Source organism: Balearica regulorum, chromosome 16 (assembly GCF_011004875.1).
Source record: "Balearica regulorum gibbericeps isolate bBalReg1 chromosome 16, bBalReg1.pri, whole genome shotgun sequence".
NCBI lineage: Eukaryota > Metazoa > Chordata > Aves > Gruiformes > Gruidae > Balearica > Balearica regulorum.
In genome coordinates this window covers 16,146,333-16,166,530 of record NC_046199.1, presented here as the reverse complement: position 1 = coordinate 16,166,530, position 20,198 = coordinate 16,146,333, and the positions used below count along the sequence as shown (strand labels likewise).

The following is a 20,198-nucleotide window of genomic DNA, read 5'->3' as shown; positions in this document are numbered from 1 at the left end:
CCGAGCAACCCTGCGCTGCAGGACACGGTTCAGCTATTTGCCCAAACCTCTGCTCCTGGTTTCCCAGCAGCTTCCTGACATTTTATTTCTAGACCAGAGCTCATACTTTAATAAACTCCTCCTCCCTTCTCATCTCCCCTTAATTTCCAACTTGTTGACCAACACAGTTAAAGGCGGCAGAGGTCTAAATACGGAATTACATTTTTATGGATGGCCGTGAAAAGGCAGAGCCGCATGCCTTGGGACCTTTCGAGGTAAAGCAGCAATGAGCTCAGCCCTCATGGGACAGGCTCAGAACCTACTTTTAGGAGAGAAAGAGACCCCAAGCCTCAGGAGCTGTTTGGATGAGGAGACATCGACACATACTACCTGCAAAGCCCCAGGACGGGTTTCATCAGCTTCCTGCTGCTGGCACGTTTTCATGGCATCATGATACCGCTCGGTCTCAAGCTCTCAGTGGGGAGGAGGCTTCTGATCACGGGCTCTTTTGAAGCCAGGCCACTTTTTCACAATACCCATGGCTGGCCTGTGCTGGAGAGGAATTTCCCAGCTGTGATCCACCTCTCCATAAACCCACACCTCCTCTTCCACACCACACTGCTCCTGCAGTTCATTACGTTTATTTTGCCCACCTCCCACCTGGTCCTGCCCTCCCCACCCCTTCTCCTGCCATTCCTCCAGAGCTTGTGGCAGAGCCTAGAGCTAGTGCTGCCTTTCTGCCTTTTTTTTTTTTTCTCTTTTCTCCCCCACTCCCAAGTATGAGCCTTGTGCAAGGGGCACGAGGGTGGGGCAGCACCGATGGTGAAGGGTGCACCCTAAGGGTACGCCGGTTCTGCACCCTTTGCCATCACTGTTACCTCCCGGGTGCAAATTACATCTGCTAGTTTAGGTTGCAAGTAGCGGGAGCTCAGCGCTTTTCCATTGTATCAGGACCGTTTTCAGAACTGTTGTCCTTTGCTCTTTAGGGACAATTACTTTCCTACACAGCCAGCCTCTTGGGGCACTGGCAACTGGGTAACTTAGTATTGCTCTGCCTCTCTAGGGTGATCACAGTACAGGAATTACTGCACCTACTACTGTCATTCCACCCTAGTGCAGTAGTCCGCATCCCTGGCAAGTTCCCATCCCTGTATCAAACTGTTCCCAAGAAACTGATCTCAAGACTCCTCCACTGCTCCCTAGCTTCTGTTGTTTTAAGGAACAAACTGGTGCATAACCCAAGATCGTGGATTTTAAGAGCCACTGGAGTGAGACAGCATGCTGCTTAGTGGACTCACTCGTCAGCAGACAAAACACTTTGCCAGAAAAACTGAAGCACCAAGTGTGAAAAAGCCATCCCAAAATTTATTCTCAAAATGTCAACAGAAACGCATCAGTAGATACTCAAAACTACAGAGTTCTTAAAAGTCATACATTCACAATGCAGAAACTTGACAATTGGGATGCCTTTTGCATGGTCTATGTAACAATATCCATTTTACAGTGTAAACAGGTACTGGTATGTTCTTACAAGTCCAGCAGGAAAGGCACAACTCGGCATACAGCGATCATAAGCAAGAATCAGGTGCAACAACATTACACAAACTTTTGGTAATCTGCATTTTTGGGGCCTTCCACAACGGAGACCGGACTTGAAGATTTCCTGCAGTCAACAACTAGACTTCTTTCCGTCGTTCAGTCCTTCCTTACCAAATGCTCACTTTCCAGTCTGGTTGAGATCCCATTACACACACACAGTTCCAGCAGACGCGAGAGGAATAGCGAGAGGTCGGTCCAGTAAGTCTTCAGGTGCTTCCACTAATACATCAGGTTTTGGTTTCAGATAGTGCATGGAAGCATCTGCTCGAATCTCAGTTCATTACAGTGGTCATTAATAGAAAAATAGACACTACAACTACAAAAGGAAAAAATGAGGTAGATAACTTAGAATCCAGATGACTATCCCAGCAACCTTCATACAACACACGTGGATCATTAATTACCATTTTGGTAGAATGCCAGTTCACAGACCACCAAGAAACTTAATGACCAGAGTAGGAATGCCATCCAAAAACCCACAAAACATTTAACCTAAGCATGAATACTTCATATTTAAATACAGGTTTACACAGACTGATCTCCTAAATTACCCAAATGAAAAAAATAAAAATAAAAAAGTCTCTTGCTAAGGAAACCAGTTCCCATGCCTAATTGCAACAGTCACCTGAGATTCCTTGCAGAGCTTTTAGACCTGACTTCCCAAGGCAAGTCTTCCCTTTCAAGAGAGGAAAAAAAAAAAAAAAGTATATACATACCCACCCATGCTTGTTTGGGGCTCTCGGTATTGAAATAAAACATCTAGGAAAAACTGCACATCTTTGGAAGTAGGAGTTTTGGCACTACACTTGAAGGACTGTCCTAGTAGTAGTATTAAATAAGCAGCAGTCAATAATACAGAGAATTAATTCCTTAGGAGCAGTGATTAACGAAAAACAGCAACTTTCTTTTCATAGAACTTCTGAGGCAAAAAAGGAATTTAAAAAAAAAAATTGTAGTTTTTATAGCCATTATAGTAAAAAGTACATTCAGAAATCACAGAGCCAAAAATCCAAACAGAAAAACTATTTCTAAGAGGGTGGCAGACATTCTAGGATATTTACCCGCATTAATAGTTTTCATTTCTCATCAGTAAATAGAAGCTTTTCCATCAACAGTAGGTTGTTTCCACTCTATTCAAAACCCCCAAGTATTTCACTCTAAACAAAGAGGTAAATATTCTAACCTTTGGAATTTCAAGTTGCAGAAACTTCTGTAAGGCTGTACACATTAAAGTCACACGTAAGAACTACTTTGCAAGACCCGCATCTTTCCAAATAGAAGGAAATCCTATTCTTTATTATTTACTATTTGCAAAGCAATATCATGATTGTACTCTGGGCAACTCTTACAAAGACAACCATAAAATCATTTGCACGTCAATAGGAAAATAGGAGGCTGAAGTGGAATCTCTTAAAAATATATGTTTGTGTATATATATATTTGTTCTTTCTGTACGTCAACTTCACTCGAGTTTTTAACTAACAGCAATTTTGTTCTCCTCCATGAAGTGAGGGAACTGGTGTTTTGGCACGTTGTCTGCAGCAGCACCACTGGCCTTCTCCGTATCAGAGCCAGTCCCAGACTGGGTCCCATCTATTTTGGAGACCGTAGCAGTATTTATTGCCGAACCGCCCCCAATGGTGACTGGAAGGGTAGGTAAGCCACCGCTCTGGATCACCGAGATCTCGTTAGTCTTCATTGCTATGCCATTGCTGAGTACCGCTGCATACTGATTCCATACTGTGGGGTCAATGCTCACGGAAGGAGGCATTATATCCTTTGGGAACATTTCAGATACCTTCTTGGGATCATTCCCCAGCAGAGCCATGGGGTTATCAATCGAAAGCCGCCTTCCCCGCCTGGCAGAGTTATTCCACATGTGAGTTCCTACATGGACCTTTCAGAGAGGGGGGGAAAAGTAGAGAGACTCGTTAGTACCACAGTTCTCTTACCGTAACCCGAGTTCTACTTTGCTTACAGCCAAGTTGCTCAAAACAAGCCATGTATGCTCCATTTGCATTCAGTACTTAAGCTGCCTAGTTCTTGTCTCCGTTCTCTTCCTGGCACGTGTAAGATGCCGTCATTCTACTGCCCGACATCACCACGGCTCTCTAGAGTTTCCTGCAGAAGTGCTGGTAGGTCTGTGGTTTACACTTACTGTAAGCAATGTTGGCAAAGGCGCCCCTCGCCTCCCAAAAACATAAAAGCCACATTATTGCTGAACAGATTACATTGAAAAAAGGACTAGTTAATGCAAAAAACTCAGCAAGGAATTTGGAAGAGAGGTTATGCCTAAGCTAAAATCTTCCACACCACAAACACAGTGCTAGTGCTTCCAGTCAGCGACTGTTCACAAACTGTGGAGTACTGTCCCTCCCCATCCCCGTTTCTGCGCTGAAGGACTGAACGAGGGCTGAAGAGCTTGAGGAGGCTCCCATGGGAAGTGAGAAGCCTCCGTGTGAGCGAGGGAGCTGCAAGTCCCTTGCAGGGCAAAAGGATTCATCTGACAGTCAGGACAGACTCGCAGCACTTCTCCAGCAAGTGCTTAGAGACAATCCCCAAGTGCTTTGGGCCATCTCAGGATTATCCTCAGTTTTATCCCTTCTTGTCCTGCATGGGGTTTCAAGCAGTGCAATGCAATGCAATGCATGTATTCCGTAGGCATTTTGTAGCATTCAGTCTAGGAAACGTTTGTCTTGACACATCAAAATCCCAAGGAAAATAAAGCAATCTGCTTAGCAAGGGCTAAGCCTTCCCTACCATCCAAAAAGGAAAGTCAGGGACAGTAGCAAAGGCTTCTGCAGGTGAGCTGAGTACACTGCTTAGCAAGTTGTGTGAAGGAACTCAGGAAGGAGAGATAGGAGTCACAGATAACCAGTTGAGGAACTAAAAGAAAATCCCAGCTGTCCCCAAAGGCAGGGCAAATATTCGCAATCTTTCAGTCTCTGGTATGACTTTCCCTGACAAAGGAGGTCACAACGTAAGAGACGACTTACCTTCAGGTTTCCCTTTGTTGTAAAGGCTCTCCCACAGATGGTGCAGGCAAATGGCTTCTCACCAGTATGGGTCCGTTCGTGGATCTGAAGGGCGCTAGCAGAGGAGAAGTTCTTCCCACACGTAGTGCAGATGTGCTGTTTGGCGGGACGGCAGAATTTCGGTCGTGGCACGAGGAGAGGGGCAACACCAGGAGAGAGAGCTGGTGGGCCGATGAAATGGCTAGTGCTAATGGGACGCTCACCGGGCATCTCCATTTTTATGAGGGCTGGTGGAGCTCTAACAAAAGCAGCTGGAATACTACTTCGACCTGGAAGGAAAGCAAAGATAACGTTTATCCCGACCTCCTCCTGCTTCCAAGCTTCAATCTGGCTAAGACACCAGAGGCCCTGCCTTTGGAGCTGCATGTGCCCGAAGAGCATCCCTGCAGAGCCCCCCAGAGACACGGCGGGGCTGCTCTTACACTCGCTAGGATGCTCTGAGGTAAATCAGTTCATCCTTATTTTTGCTGGTGAGGAGTCAGAAAGTATCGCTTTTTGATCAAATTTAGATCAACATCAGCCTCAATGCTAAAGAGCTCAAAAACCTCACAAAAAAAGAGAAGAGTTTTAATGCCACGTTCTTGGGTTAAGCCGTTTTCCATGAAACACAGATGTGTGTCAGAGAGCTGCAGGGTGGGATCAGGTGAGCCCAGGACAGACGGTAAGTGCACAGGGTCTATTTATTTTAAGGACCTCTATGGTCCCCCTTGCAGGAGGTGACAGCAGGAGTCTGACAGTCAGCAATCCTCTCCAGGGCACGTGCCCCTTTCTACAAGGAAGGAAGAGGGGAAAGCTGAGGAGGTTTGACTCCTGTTGGTCCTTTTGGAGACAAGTTTCCTCCAGTCCTACCACTCCACCCCACGTTACTGCCACCACTTCACGTTACTCACCATATTCTCCATTTGCAAAGTGTAACCCAGGTTCTTCTTTAATGACCTTTCGACCAATGTTGCCGTAAGTTAAATCCAAAGCACCAATGACCCCTTCCATTTCTGCAGAAGCGTTCTCAGGACCCTCTGATTTATTTCCCGTGCCGGTATCTTCTTGATTGTTGAAGCTAGGTGACTTTGACCTTACGCTCTCAGCTTGGCTGTTGGCTGGAGACAGAGCCTGGAGCGATGCAGACTCGGAGGCAGCAGGACTCCTGCCGTTCTGATAATCTGGATCTCCTGCCACAGAAGACGAATCATTTGTCATGCCATCACTTTCCGCCGAGCCATTGTCACTAGACTTCAAGCTGCTTTGCCGCTGCAAGTTCAAAGCGGAGTTGACGATCTTCATTTGATTCTCCAGTGCTGCAATGCCAGAGAAGCCGGCTGCTGTGGCTGGCGATTCTGATTGTGCATCGTACGGAGTAGGAGGTTTTGAAGAGCTCCTAGGGCCGTCCTGAGACTCCAGGTCCTCTTCCATCTCTATGCTTTCCACAGTCTCATCTGGGCGACTGGCGTCTCCGTTCTTCTCAGCCACAGCAGGATCCACGTCAGTACTGTCGCAGGCGTTTTCCGGCATTGGTGTATTGGGTATTTGTCCCCCCATATGCATGCGGATGTGCTGCTGCAACACAACTGCGTTTGTAAACTTCTTCTGGCAAATAGGACACGAATGTTGCATCTTCAAAGGAGTATTGGCCCGGTGGACACCATAATGAGTTTTAAGGTTCCCTTTAGTGGAGAAGGCGCGGCCACAGATTTTACACTTGAATGGCCTCTCTCCAGTGTGAGTACGATAATGCATTTTGAGTGAGCTCTGGCAGCTCAGCACTCGGTGACAGATCAGGCACTCGTTGGGGTCAGCAGTGGATTTGTCGATATTTTCAACCAGCTGCTGAAGCTTCGATGTCTCTGAGCCTTGCTCGTTTGACCCACTTACATGGAAGATGCTCACGCTGCAGGCAGCTTGTGGTGAACTCAAGCTCTGCTCTGTTCCCGATTCATGACCGACCACCCCTGAGGAGGAAGAGCTACCCTCGCTTTCTGGAGAAGGCCTTGACTGCAGGTCGCTCGAGAACGTACCAGGCAGAGACTCCTTGACGCCTGCTAGGCTGGAGACTGTCTGAGGTGCACTGGTGGCCGCAGAGGTAGGCAGGGTTGTTAGGGGAGGTTTGCTGTCCACAATTAGGTTAGACTCATCCAGCGGCACAGACATCCCATACGGGATTCCAGTGCTAGTGGGAACATTGTCCAGGTGCTCAGGAACTGGGTAGGGATTCATCTTTATGTGGGGGTATTTTTCTTTGTGACGCTGAAAATGCACTTTAAGGTTTCCTTTGGTTGTAAAGCGGTTACCACAGATGTTACACTTGTAGGGTCTTTCACCGGTGTGGGAACGGAGGTGAATCTGCAGGGCACTGTCATTGCCAAAGACCTTCCCGCAGAACTTACACTTGTGTTTGAAGAACGGCTCTTCCGCATTCGGTTTGCTTTCAGACACGCTAATGTTGGGAGGTTTTCCCTTCCCCTTCTTTGAGGAATCTATTACAGAAGAAACGGCCGAAAGCGGATTTTGGAAGATGACGGAGTTGGAGGACTGAGGTAGCAAAGGATTTGGGAACCGAGAAATGGAGCCGGGGAGGCTTCTGCTCGCCTCCGGCTTCAAGGGGAAGGAGGGGGAAAGCCCAGCAGCCAGCGAGCCGGTGGCCGCAACGCCAGTGTTAGAATGAGGTAGTTTTCCTTGCTTCAAGGATTCCAGTGATAGGCTCTGGCTTCCAGCTTTTTGTCCGATTAAAGCAACAGCAGCCGACAGCTGCTGAGACATGTGAGCACCCAGAGCTTTCAGCGGGTCAGTAGCAGCTGCTATAGAGGGATGCAGGGCATGGGGAGCCATCATGGCAATCTGAATGCGAATTTGCTCCGTCAACTGAATTTGCTGGAGCTGCTGCTGCTGCAAGCACACGAGCTGCTCCAGGATCATGGGGATAGCATTAAAACTGGCTGCTGATGAAGAGATGGCATCGGAGGTCCGCTGGTTCACAGCCACTTTAGTGCCACGTATCGTCTGCAAAGTCACATTAGTGTTTGGTACTTTGGATTTTGGTAGATAGCTTAGCCCAGGAGCCGCAGGCGGGACGGGGGGTTCTATTTTAAGGTACATTCCTCCTACCGACTCAGCATCCACTTTTCCTTCTCTCTTTTCCATAGAACCAGTGCAGCCCTTTGCCTGAGTGTCCTTGCGTGTCCTGCTATCCATTCGATCACTTGGAAAGCTCCCTAGAGAAGCTTCGGAGAAGCTTTCAGGGGGTACTGTTCCCTCACTGTCATTCATGATTAGAACAGGTGGATTTTTAGTGCAATTTTTCTTATGCTCAAGGAATTCAGAGATATCAAAGAATTCTGCACAGCATTTCTCACAGATTTTAGTTTCCTCCGTGCGGCACCTTTTGGAACTCATTTCACCATCTCCGTCACCTGGGACGTCTTGTGGACTCCCTTAAAATAAAAGAAAGTCACATTATTAATAGCTAGATTTAGACCGAGTATTTCCTATTCTTAAGATCACTGACTTCACCCGAATTGCAAGTTAAAGACACAAGACACCGGAATCAAGTCTGCAGATCGATCTGAACTCCTGCTCTTTGTTTTGCAGCTAAGTCATTTGCAGCCCCAAAGAAATCTGCATCTTAGTTCCGTTTTCAATAAAAGCAATATAAAAGGAATCTCACAAGGCTTGGTGGAAAGAGGTTTATCGCAAATCCCTTTGTACAGGTAGAGACAGTGCAGCAAGGCAGCTAGCACCCGCAAAATAGCTTTAACAACAGGAACACGACTCAAGGAAGACAGAGAAGGCACCGTAACATTGAAACGTCACATAAACTTATTTTGTGTTTGTCCTTCAGTCTGTAATGCTTAGCTAACCACCTCACAGAAATTCATACAAGGTTGTTAACGCAAGACCTTCAGAGCAGATCTTAGTTGTACGCCGATCTATTAAACGACATTCACTCTGCCATTATGGAAGTACCTACTACCAAAGAGGGCCGACAAAAGCAAAAGTAAGTCCAGTATTAGCTTTTAAATACTTCAAAAGCACGCTCACATAAAAAACAACCTCTAAAAAGCCACAGTAGTAAAGAAGAGACGATTACCTTACAGAGCCCCACATGTGGGTAGGAGCCTACATCGATACTGATGATTATTAGAGCGATGCAACAAGTCCTGCTTGCAAAACGCGAAGTCATTTCAGACCCGCTCGGGACACCCTGTTTAGCTGCATCCGCCACTCACCCACTTTTTGGGAGGGGGAGGGAAAGCAAAGCTGGTCTGTAAGTCCACTCCTGCCCTCCCTCCATCAGTGCCCCACAGATTACGCTGAGCAGAAATTGCACACGGACCAAAAAAAAAAATAGTTCAGGGAAATATCAGAATGGGGAGAGAGGTTAAGAGAAATTCTACACCAAAACAGGATGTTTTTGCTCAGTCTAGCCATCCTTCAAACAACAAACTCGCACCCAGCTCGAGGCAGGCGAGTGCACAGGAGGCGGGAGCGTTGAGAGGTAAAGCTTGAGGGGAGCGGGAAGGACTGCAGACGCGTTGCAGGTGAAGCATCCTGAAGCTCCCATTATTGGGTCCAATTCTGATGGGTGCCAAGGGTGCAGGAGCCAAGCACGTCGCTCCCACCCCCGCAGCGGGGCTCACTGCGGAGCTCCACCAAAACGGAGAATTTGTATTACGAGATCTCTTCTGCTCAGGTCTGACATCTCCGGTAACTCATGTCGGGGCTCAGCTCCGGTTCCATGTTACTAGCCCACACCATGTTACAAGGGGAACTGAAGACTCTGCAAGCACAGGAGCTATTTGTGGCTTTCATTTTAAAGGTGTAACTGAACCACACATCTGATACATGTGTATATCCTGTACATGGCGGGGTGGAGGGGAAGCATGTCCAAGCAACGACTCAAGCACGTTGACTTACTGTTTCAGGGTAGTGTAAAAGCTCTGTAAGGGAGGACATTGCAGACCTTGGCATTTGTTAGGTTAACAAGGGTATTAAACAAATCAAACTTCAACTGTTTAACGCGAGTGATGGAAAGTACATGTGATTTAAAAAACAAAACCAAAGCAACTTGATCCATTAAAAAACGCAAATATCAGGGGCCTGATATGCTATGGTGTGCAAAGCAAAAACTGCACATCCATATGTACATAATTCTGTTAATCATGTACACGTCAGGGTTACAAGTCCTTGAACAGGGAGGAAAGGTGTTCTTGGCACAGCTATGATCAAAACTGTTTGGATCCCTCATATCTAAACAGGGAGAATGAAATACTTTTTTCCCCCCCTCCTTTAGCCCAAACAACTTCCACAAGGGAAGGAAACAAGATAAAAGCATAGTTCTAGCATACATTTCCCACCCCAAATATTATTAAATTGATGCCTCTGAAGTTGATTTAACTCTACGGAAAAATATACAGAGAAATCTAGTCTGCAGACACCTACAGAAAGTACATGATTCAGAACTTGGTCAATAGAGTCAACTGAGGCCAAGAGTAGATGGTTTTAAACCCACCTCTGCAAGACTCTGAGCAGGTATAATGGGAGAGAAAGCACTGGTGTCAGGGGGAAAAAAAGAAAACCCGAACAAAAACCCCCAAACCAAAACAAAACCCCCAGACAAGAAGCATCTATAACTACTGTGTACACTGACTCCAGAGGTCTTTACCTGACTCCTTTCCTATTTCCATCCAACAGGTATTTCACAGAATAGGCTAAAACATCAAAACCTCTCTTACAAATCCTTCAGGGCTTTAACAGTCCCATCTCCCAGGCCCAACTATACAGTTTCTCCGTGTTGCAAAATAACCATAAGTGTTACGTGAGAAAGCACAAAGCTCTTCCTTCCACAGCCTCTCCTCCATGAGCACACACATTTCACACTGCAGTTTGCACCTCCACAGTGGCCATGCAAAATGTTTCAAGTGGATTAGAAACGTCTGCGTGAAGCGACTGCTGCCACCCCCAAGCAGATACTCCAGGATAACTATGTCTAGACAACCCTCAAACTTTAACTGCTTCAAAGCATCTGACCATTTATCTCCCTCCCATTGATAGCGCTTTCTTATTTTTCCACTTTTCCACTGATAAGACCACGCTAAATTCAAAGCCCCCTTTTCTGAACTCCAGCACAGCCCATGCCCCTCATTTTCACCGTTCTGAGGAGCTCCAGGGGTGGCTCTTCTGGTCCCAAGCACCAGCTGCCACCTCAGAGAAACTCCAACACGCTGAAGGCAGCTGCGCTGGGCAGCAGCAGGCAGGGTGGCAGCGCTGCCCTTGCCCTGCCCGCTCTCGCTGCCACACAGCTTAGTTCCAGTTCCTCGGGGCTGACAGTAAGGCACTAGCTCAGGACTCCAAATAAATTCAGTATTTTGTAGGGAAGAGTTATGCCTTATTTTCCCTTCTACCTTAGAAAGAGCGAGTACAACAGCTTCCCCTACCTCAGAAAGCATTTTAAAGATAGTCAGTAGAAGCAGGATGCTTAACTATTGTGTAGTAGCTGGAATAATACAGGAGCAATTTACTGTTTCTTAACAAACCCAACAGCTTCTCTGAAGCTCCTCATCTTGGTTTCTAGCTACATCCTCTCCCCAGCCTCGAAGCACCAAGCGCCTGCAATCAGAGCACCGCATTTACCCAAACCCGCGCTGCCCGTCCCCGAGCACTTATCACGGACACGAACGGACGGTCTGAAATCGCGGCGTTTCTCCCCAAGGAAACCTCCCTGGGCGGCCAGCTCTGTCCACGTACTGTACGGGGATTTGCCGAGAGCCCTGCCACAACAATTGCTTGTGCACTTCACTTAACCCTCTCCAAAGGCTTCCCAGGGATAGGACTTCTACTGTTTTTTTTATCTCCCCACCCCCGAATTTCAGGAATGTTATCTCTCAGCATCTAGTTATCCAATAAGTTAGAAGAATGCAGTAAACCCAGCAGGGGGGGTAGATTGAATCACTGGCAAATGGATGGAAAAAATCCACTATTGTGTAGGACAAGGCGGTCATCGACAAGGAAGGCTGATAAAATCCACACAGCTCGAATTAATTTTTTTGGAGGGGAAACCAGTGAAAGAGGAGTGAAATAAGTCTTGTCTGGTTTTATGTGATTTCAGAAAGGGTGCTGCTGGTATACCACTCATCTGAGCACTAGTGATTTTTTTTTTTGAACTGTGATATAATTATATTTCACTTGAATTGGAAGGAAATGGTCAGAGCTCAACCTTTCCTCCCCATTATTTTTTTTTTTTTCCAAGAGTTTAATACCTTTGGGTGAGCTTACTTTTTCCACGACTACACTTTATCAACTTCTTTAACATTAACATAACCGTGCAGCTGCACGTTAAAAATCAACTCATGCAGGATTAGCAAGTACCACTGCAGCCAGACACGAGAACCTCTGCCACCAGCTCCGGGGGCTCTCCCATCGCGCCTCCCTCATGACCCCCCCCCCTCCTGTTCCCAGCTGAAAAGCTAGGGCTTCCAAGAACTTTAAACTGTTCAAAATTTCCCTTCTTCCCCCACTATAAAACACCATTTGAAGCATTTTCTTTAACTATGACAAAATCACTTCCTTGAGTAAGCAAAATACACGACTGATTACTTACAGAAATATTCCACGGGCCTTGAGGTTTTCTGCACCGAGTTTATCAGCAGCATTTTTCTACCCAAGAACGAGCCAGAAACGCGTTACACCTAACAATTAGGATTTCGCATGCTTTCAGGTTACTCTCCCAAGGCTTTTTTTTTTTTATTATTATCTACCTACTGATTCACCCTTTTGATTATCCACCTATTAAAGAGAAATATTCGGCCAAGCACAGAATAAACTATTGTGCGTAAACGCTTCTGAGGAGCCTTAAAAAGAGTGTTAAAACAGGCAGGAAAACGTAAGATCGGGGGCCCTCGCATCGAGCGAGGCCACGGCGCGGCCCGAGCAGCCCCGCGGCCTCCTCAGCCCCTGCCAGGGGCTTCCCACGGCCGGACGGGAACCCCGAGTGCGCGGGTGCCGACAGACCCCCCTTGGGGGGGGACAGAGCCCCCTTTTGGGGAGGGGGGGGAGCAGAGCCCCCCTTTTGGGGCGGGGGGGGGAGCCCCGGCGCTGCCTGCGCGGCGCACGGCCCGTCCCCGGTCGGTGGGGGGCACTCACGGCCTGCGCTGCCCGCCCCGGCCCCCGCGGGCAACCGGCCGCCCCGGGGCTGCCCCGCTCGGCCTCCCCCCCCCCCCGCACCCAACCGCCAGCCCGGCGTTGCCCGTTACGATGGCTTTTATGGGGTGTTTTTGAGGCAAAGGGCGAACGCCGGACCCGCTCTGGAGGTAGGAACAAAAGCGGAGCGTTCCCCAGCAGCGGCAGCGCGGCCGCCCGCCCTCGGCCCTACCTGCTCGGCGGCGGAGGCTCCGCGGCGGCCGGTCCTGCCCCACCGGCGCGGCCCGCAGCTGTACGGGCGGCGGCCCCGGCCCACACTTAACACTAGTACAGTGTTTAAGACCCGAGCTAAACGGCACAAACCCCGCTGCCAAGGTCAATTGCATGAGAGTCCTAATTGTAAGCCTGACATCAACTTACCACCCACAGCAAGCAGGAGGAGGCAAAGGTTACAGCAGCAGCTCTGTCAAAACGTCACATGCCGCCGAGCCCGGCAAAAGGGCTTCATCACTACAACCAATATAATGTTTCACTTACGTAAAAGGAAAAACAAGCCGGGCACGGCCGCCCCCCCCCCCCCCCAGGCACCCTCTGGCCCTCCGCACCGTGCAACCCCCCGGCTGCCAGCCCAGGGTGCTCCCCCGCCCCGCCGGCGGCTTCGGGGAACAAGGTACAGGAACCCACGGCAGAGCTCGGGCTCCTCGTCAAACACCCCGCTCTCCCCTCGGGCAGAGCTCAAAGCACGAACCGGGGAGTTAAATAAAGGAAACCTCCAATTTTACCCTGAGACAAAGTTGCAGTTTGATACTGTATTTTTAAGAATGATTCAGACTTTTAATGGCAGCAATCCTGCACAATGGGCATTTTCAAGCCCTTTGTGAAAATGCTAATTTTCAGTATGTAGCATTATCCTCCAGTGACCACCTGCTGATTTTTTGACCTGTTAATTGATCACCAGGTTAGCAGAACCGTTTCTTAACGCGCCGCATTGTTCAGAGTTGGGTCCCAAATCGCTTTGCAAAAAACTCGAACAAAAACCCCTCCCAAAAAAGGAACACTTGCTAAAGAGGAGATAAAGGTTTGATTTTATTATTATGATTATGTATATAGTCGATAACGTCCCAGGCAAATCCCTGCGGTATTTCGACTTTGTAATGCAGCTTCATCACTCGTTATTTACCGGCACACCTGGAGCGGGGAGTATCACGACTATTTCGGAGATTCGCGGGCGATAAGAGCCATCGCAGCCGCGACTGTGATTTCTGAGAGCCGGGACGCAGGACGCGCCGGACGGGGTTTCAGCGCGGGGACCCCCGGGCGGACCGGACCGGACCCCGCCGTCGCCCCCGGCCGCAGCGGAGGGTCCCGGCGGAGGTGGCCGCGGGGCGGCGCACGGCAGCCCCGGCCCCCCCGCTCCCCCCGCCCCGGCCACCGCCGGCCTCGCCACCCACAAAAGACGGCGGGGCGAGAGCTTCGCCAGGTCCCCCCGGTCTGTGCAATCGCTGCCCCGGCGGGATTTTCATCCAGGGTTTTGTTGTTAAAAGAGATGGGGAAAGAAAAAAAAAAAAAGCCAAAAAAAAAAAAGCCCCAACACCAACAAAAAAGCAGCTGGCCATTGCCCCGCAGAGCACGGTGTGTAGCGATCCTCCCTCCCTGCACACCTCCCCCGCCCCACGCGGGCCGCACCAGGAGTTATTAACCCTTTTGTTTCAGCGCAGCCCCGGAGGTGCCTTTCCAGCAGCGGGCAGAGATTTACATGTGGAAACATCACCTCCATCCCCCCACCTAACCATATGCACAAAGGAAAACAGTCATGCATTAAACATGGGATTTATTGCCTTCTGGCCAGCTTGCTGTTTCTTAAGTCACCATTAACCGGACCCAACAATCGCGCATTTCGACTCAAAGAAGAGAGGGGGGAGGAGGAAAAAATGAAGAGCCCGAACCTCCTGCGGGCTGGGAATGGGCAGCTCCTGTAAGGCGCACTGGTACTGCTCAGTGCTGGGATGGGAAAAACCTCCACTAAACCAGCCCCTCGGGCAGGCGGAGAGCCCAAAGAAAGTTCTTGAGGGACACACAGACGTGTTTGGGCACAACGACCACAGCAACTCTTGCTACCAAACGCAGCCCAGGTCAGCCCACCGCCAGCCTCCCCTTCCCCGCCCGGGACGTGCCCTCCCGCTCCACTCGCGTTTCGGGGAGGGACGGAGCTTCCCCCGCTCCGCCGCACCGAGGGCGTCAATACCGGGGGGCAGAGCCCGCACCGGAGCGCGGGGAACCGCCAGCCCCCCCCGACCGGCTGCAGGCAGCCCCTGCGGGGAGATGCTGCTCCGGCAGCCCCGGCCCTTCCCCGCTCCCGGGGGGGCCCCGGCAGGCGCCCTCCGCCCCTTCCCCCGCACGCCCACCCCGCCGGGAGCTCAGGGCTAATTCGAGCGCAAATTTATACTTTATTCTCCCCTTAGCAAAGCAGAGGGCTACGAGCTCCCCTAAAAGGAGGGACAGCGATTTGCAGTAGCAAAATCCCCCCCCCCCCGCCCAAATACAAAGCGCTCACGCACACCCCACATTAGCTCACCGGAGTTATTTTAGGAAGTCGGAAATCAAAGATGGCTGGAGGTCAAGCTACAAAAGGTCCAGGGCGATTGTGATCTCCAACAAAAATAGTCCGAGCGCTTTTTTTTTTTTTTTAAAAACCCCACAAAAATCCTCATAACTACCGAGAAAGTGTTAAATACACCGGGCAACCCAAACTCGAGCCATTTCCTACTCCTGCAACGACTTCGCAATTCCTTCCTCCCCCCCTCCTCTGTTTGCCGCCCCCCCATCTCCCCCACCTAGGCAGCCTTTGGGGTTCACCTCCCGTGAGGCTGCACCCCCAGCGCGGCAGCTCCGCGGGACCGGGGGGGGGGGGGGGGGCGGGGCATTGGGGGGCCGCCAGCCCGGCAAGGGACCCCTCGAGCAGCACCGCGCAGAGCTGCGCCCCGGAGCAGCCCAAAGCAGAGCCCCCCCGCCCCAAATACCGGGGGGCCGGTGCCCCGCTCGGCCCCGCGGAACAACACCGCGCTGGGGCTCCGCAGGGCTTTAACCCCCCCCCCCCCCCCAAAGCCCGCGGGGAGCGGGGGGCCGGGCCCCTGGCAGAGCCCGCAGGGGAAAAGGAGCGAGGGGCGAAGCACGAGGGTGAAGAACCCCCCCGGCCGCCCCCGCCGCGCAGCAGCGCAGTTGGGACCCGCCGCGGCTCCGCGCCTTACCACTTCCAGCATCTGGGGGCTGCTCCTCGGAGTTGATGTGCTGGGGCTTCGCCTGCTTCCGTCGCGACATGGTGCACCAGCATCGGGAGCAAAATAGTAGCAATTATTTTCCTCTTCACAACAAATTCCTAGAGTTGGGAAATTACCCCCATTGGGCGGAATGCGCATGTCAGAGTAATTATGATTATCAATAATGCATTGCGATTTATCATGGGTCCCTGACAGCTGATTGGCCTGAGTCCAAGGGCTCACAGATTATTCAAATAAGGGCCATTGATCCGGGCGCAGCGGGGCACGCTGGGCCATGTAGTCCCGGCCCGGCCACAAAGGCGGGTGCCCGCGGGGATGGGGCCGCCCCGGAGCCCCCCCGGCCCCCCCGACAGCGGGGCAGGGTCCCGCTCCGAGAGTAAACAAACAAGCAAGCCGGCAGCCCGGCTTTCCCGGCTGGCGAGGGACAATACCTTTGTTATCTCACCTGCGCTTTTTATATTGTGCTTTAAAGACTTTTTTTTTTAACTTTTTTTTTTTTTTCCCCTCCCCAAAGCAAGCAGAAGCGCGGGACAATGCTAATTCTTCCCTTTGTCGTTAGATAAGGTGGAAAAGGAAAGAGCACTGATTGTCGAACGGGCGAGCCCGGGGTCTCCCGGTGCTGTGGGCAAGTCAAGGGGCTTTAAAAGCGGGTCCAGACGGCGCGTGATGGTGCTTGGTGTTGGTTCGTCTGTTCAAAGACTTCTTTTAAGTCTCACTTGCTGGGAAGCCGACAAAATCGAGCCAATAGTATTTTTAACAGCAAATAAAAGCGTTAGACGCGTAAAAGATTCATGAGAAAAACTCGAAGCAAGTGAAAAAACGACGCTTTGGAAGCGTGCGCCTGTACCCAGCTGGCTGCAGTACACCCCCGCAATCCTCTTCGGTTTTACTCCCCCCTTGGGCTCCACGCGAGAAGGCACCGCAGGGACACCCCGCTCCAGGGGCCCCGGTGCTCGGTGGCACGCCGGGGGCAGGACCTGGCTGCGGGACCCAGCTCGGCTGGGGCTCGGATTTACCCTGCTGGAAAGCTCCCGGGTGTCACGGAGCAGAGTCACCTCCTCCCCTCCCATCCCCACTGAAGCCAGCTGGACCTTGCATAAGCAAAAATGTGAGGATCCTTGAAAAAACGGAGCCACGGATTGCAAAATCTTCGCGGGAGACACGGTTTCTGTTTGCACGTAGAGCACCTCCCCTCCTGGGTCCGCTGATGAGAACTGAGATGGGGTGCTCAGGGCATTGGAGAGAGATTGATTTGGTGCAGAGATGATTTTGTTGACTTGGAGGAGCAGGGTGCTGGGTAAGCGTTCGGAAGATCTAGGTTCAGCCAAAGTCGGACTCAACACACACGTGCCGTTGCGTTGATCAGCAAACAATTTACCAGGGTCCGTGCCTCGGTTTCCCACTTGTGAGCTGAGGATGACGTTTCCCCAGCTGCAGAGCTGCTGTGAGGATAAACGTCCAGCCGAGATGGCGTGGGGTTCAGGAGGGCGATGCAGGATGGAAAACCCAAATCTTGCGAGACGGCAGGAAGCAATGGTACGGAATGAGGCCACACGGTTGCCACAGAACGTTGCACAACACCACAGTATCATTTTACTGGTTACTTTACCGGCACTTTTACTGTGCAAAAACCCTGGGGTTTGTGCAACGTTTATTATATTCTAAAGTTTGTTCCTGGGCGTAGGGTCATGCCAAGTGTCCGTGGTACCGCTCAGCATTATGGGGGTTTTTTGTGATGCTTGAGAAGGGGGCAAGCTGTAGTTTGCATGGGACAGCCATGAAAATATATTAACGTTGTAGACCAATGTAAACAGCACATCATGATTTAATTAGTTATATATCCTCTTGGGGTTTTGTTTTGTTTTTATAGTGTCTCATAAGGGGATTTATTTAGCTAAGGATAATACAAGCCTTAGAAAAACCCGTGCAGAGCAGAAGGTATCGCCCTCCTCCTTGGACAATTATTGAACATGGAGGTCAGGGGACAAATTTTGTTTTTCAGGCCACTTTCCTTGCTGTTTCCTCTGCAAGCAAATAATGGTTTTACAAACCCTCACTCTTGATACACTTAAATGGACATGGTACATGCAGAGAAACTCTGTGTTTACTAATATAAAATAGAAGAGATTAACGGGTATTTAAAACCACTCTGACCATTTTTATCTAGCGATTACTCCACCCCCATGTTGCCCAAAGAGCTTCTATATACGTGTTTGTTTAACCAGCACTTTGAAATGCTCTTTTGTTTCCAAAGTGTGTCCTGAGGAAATAGACTGTTAAACAAGATTGATACCAATTGATCCACAGATAGATATTTACATTGATGAATTTTCTCCTTTTACACTTGATATGCTCAGTATAACCAACAGATTTTCGTTTATTAGGCATAATGCTACCAACCCACACCAGCGAATTTATTAAACACGCTGTTTTATGTATCAAGCTGAGAGACAGACAGCCCCGTACAGTAGATCCATATTTAAAATAGACGACTCATGTGGAGCATTTGTACTGAATTTAAAAGAATATATTATATGAAATCAATGGAAGTTTTGGTATTGATTTCAGAGGACTGGGATTTCACTCGGTATGGCTATAACACACTGAAAGAATAGAAGACGTGGGGAGTGTTAGTTTAAAATGAAAAATAAAAAAGCAAGGGACGTGGCTGTGTTTAAGGCTGGGAAGACAGCAAAAGTAGGGAAAAGAGCACAGCTGGCTGAAAAATATAGGGAGGAAGCAGAAGAATGTGACCAAGGAAAAACTCTCCTGATGATATTTTTCTGGGGAGGTGTTCCCAGCCAGGGGTGATTATAAATAGGCTACGCTGGGTGATTACATCATATGCAAAAGGCATGTTGCTTGGCTTTGGCACGATCGTATGGATTAGCATGATTACAGCTTCTGGATTTGAAAAATAGCAGGCTTCCTTTTCTGGCTTGACATTTATTTATTTTTTTAAGAACAGTCCAGAGGGACAATCTTCTACCACCAACAGAGCGGAGGCATCATCCTCGATAGGCAGACGTCCAGCAGCAGCCCAGCCCCACCCTCGGGGCTGATAAAAGGCTTTTCGAGCACCCAGCCCCAGCAGCACCTGGAACGCGTTGCCACAGGACGCTGTTGCCAGCAGCAGGAACCACAGCTCTGCCCAGCCCGGGAAATTCCTGTCTTCAGGAATGTCACTGCAAAATGATTACCACTATGGAAAATCTGATAACTATGTTTGTGGGGAGATATATATATATATATATATATAAAAATAGACATACACATTTGTATGTGTGTATACATATATATCTCCATGTGCACACTTACTAACTCCCACCAAGGTAAGGAACACCATCTTAAATCCTGTGCTGTCCTACTCCCATCAGCTCACTTTATTGCTGGGAAGAACACACAAATTAAAAACTTAGTTCATCTGTTCTTCAAAATTCAGAATTTAAATGTAAATAAAAATGCCTTTTCCTAAGTTGCACCTATGTATTACTTACCTCCTTATAGTTTGAAGAGAAAAAAAAAAGGATATACTTCGAGGCACAGCAGTTGACTTTCCTCCTGCGTTGTTCCCCTGTTCCTTACTGCGGCTCACCGCAAGGCGAATCCCCCAGCGTAGGCTCTCGGGGCTTATCTCCACTACAGGGAAGACAACTTGAACGTTACCCTGTTGGAGCATGTTTAGGAAGCCTCAAGTTTGCTGATATGAAGTTGACCATGGCTCTGTAGGCAATGTAAATCAGGGTAATTAACGTTCATTGTTGGGCCAGTTAATCAAGATTGAATGCAGAGACCCAGACATTCAAACTCAGAGGTGGTTAATAAGTGTATTAAATTGCATCTTGGTAAGTACTTATGACTCCTCCAGATGAGACTAACTGAGTCCAAAACCACGAGACACTCTCTTGAAACAGTTTTTATACCATTATAACTATGGTAATTAAGGGATGTATTTTTTCCTACTTTGTAAGAAAATAAGGGTTACGTTTTTCCTTGGTCCATCCACCCATCTTCCTTTTTTGAACCTGCTGACCACTTCAGTCAAACCTGACAGTAGGGGAACAGTTTCAGACACGAGTTTGTGCAAGTTGTGTGACAATCAGCACCTGGATAGGGAAGCAAGATCCAAATTAATGTCCTCGTTGAAAGAATTGTGGTTCGAACCCTACCCACATGC

General features: G+C 49.4%; 1 protein-coding gene across 4 annotated transcripts; it reads right to left on the bottom strand.

Annotated features, from left to right (window-relative positions):
* Nucleotides 1-1,322: 1,322 nt before the first annotated feature.
* On the bottom strand, nucleotides 1,323-16,480 carry SALL4 (spalt like transcription factor 4). 4 transcript variants are annotated; one of them, XM_075769092.1, is made up of 4 exons: nucleotides 15,992-16,480; nucleotides 5,504-8,038; nucleotides 4,575-4,882; nucleotides 1,323-3,475 (listed from the first exon to the last, which is right to left on the bottom strand). In XM_075769092.1, the coding sequence occupies exons 1-4, from the start codon at nucleotides 16,059-16,061 to the stop codon at nucleotides 3,053-3,055; spliced, it is 3,336 nt and encodes a 1,111-aa protein (XP_075625207.1). In that variant the 5' UTR covers nucleotides 16,062-16,480; the 3' UTR covers nucleotides 1,323-3,052. The 4 variants fall into 4 exon arrangements, with proteins under 4 accessions (XP_075625207.1, XP_075625209.1, XP_075625208.1 ...); XM_075769094.1 differs by lacking the exon at nucleotides 15,992-16,480 and adding an exon at nucleotides 15,319-15,539; XM_075769093.1 differs by lacking the exon at nucleotides 15,992-16,480 and adding an exon at nucleotides 13,164-13,254.
* Between the last annotated feature and the right edge of the window lie 3,718 nt (nucleotides 16,481-20,198).

What these genes read in the sequence shown, in the direction of transcription:
- SALL4 (XM_075769090.1), bottom strand. Translation starts at nt 13,129, where the DNA reads ATGCAATTGACCTTGGCAGCGGGGTTTGTGCCGTTTAGCTCGGGTCTT. An exon ending in GAGCCTCCGCCGCCGAGCAG is followed by an intron (nt 8,039 to 12,975) that starts GTAGGGCCGAGG and finishes TTTTATTTTAAG; the next exon opens with GGAGTCCACAAGACGTCCCA. An exon ending in CTTTGCAAATGGAGAATATG is followed by an intron (nt 4,883 to 5,503) that starts GTGAGTAACGTG and finishes CTTTCCTTCCAG; the next exon opens with GTCGAAGTAGTATTCCAGCT.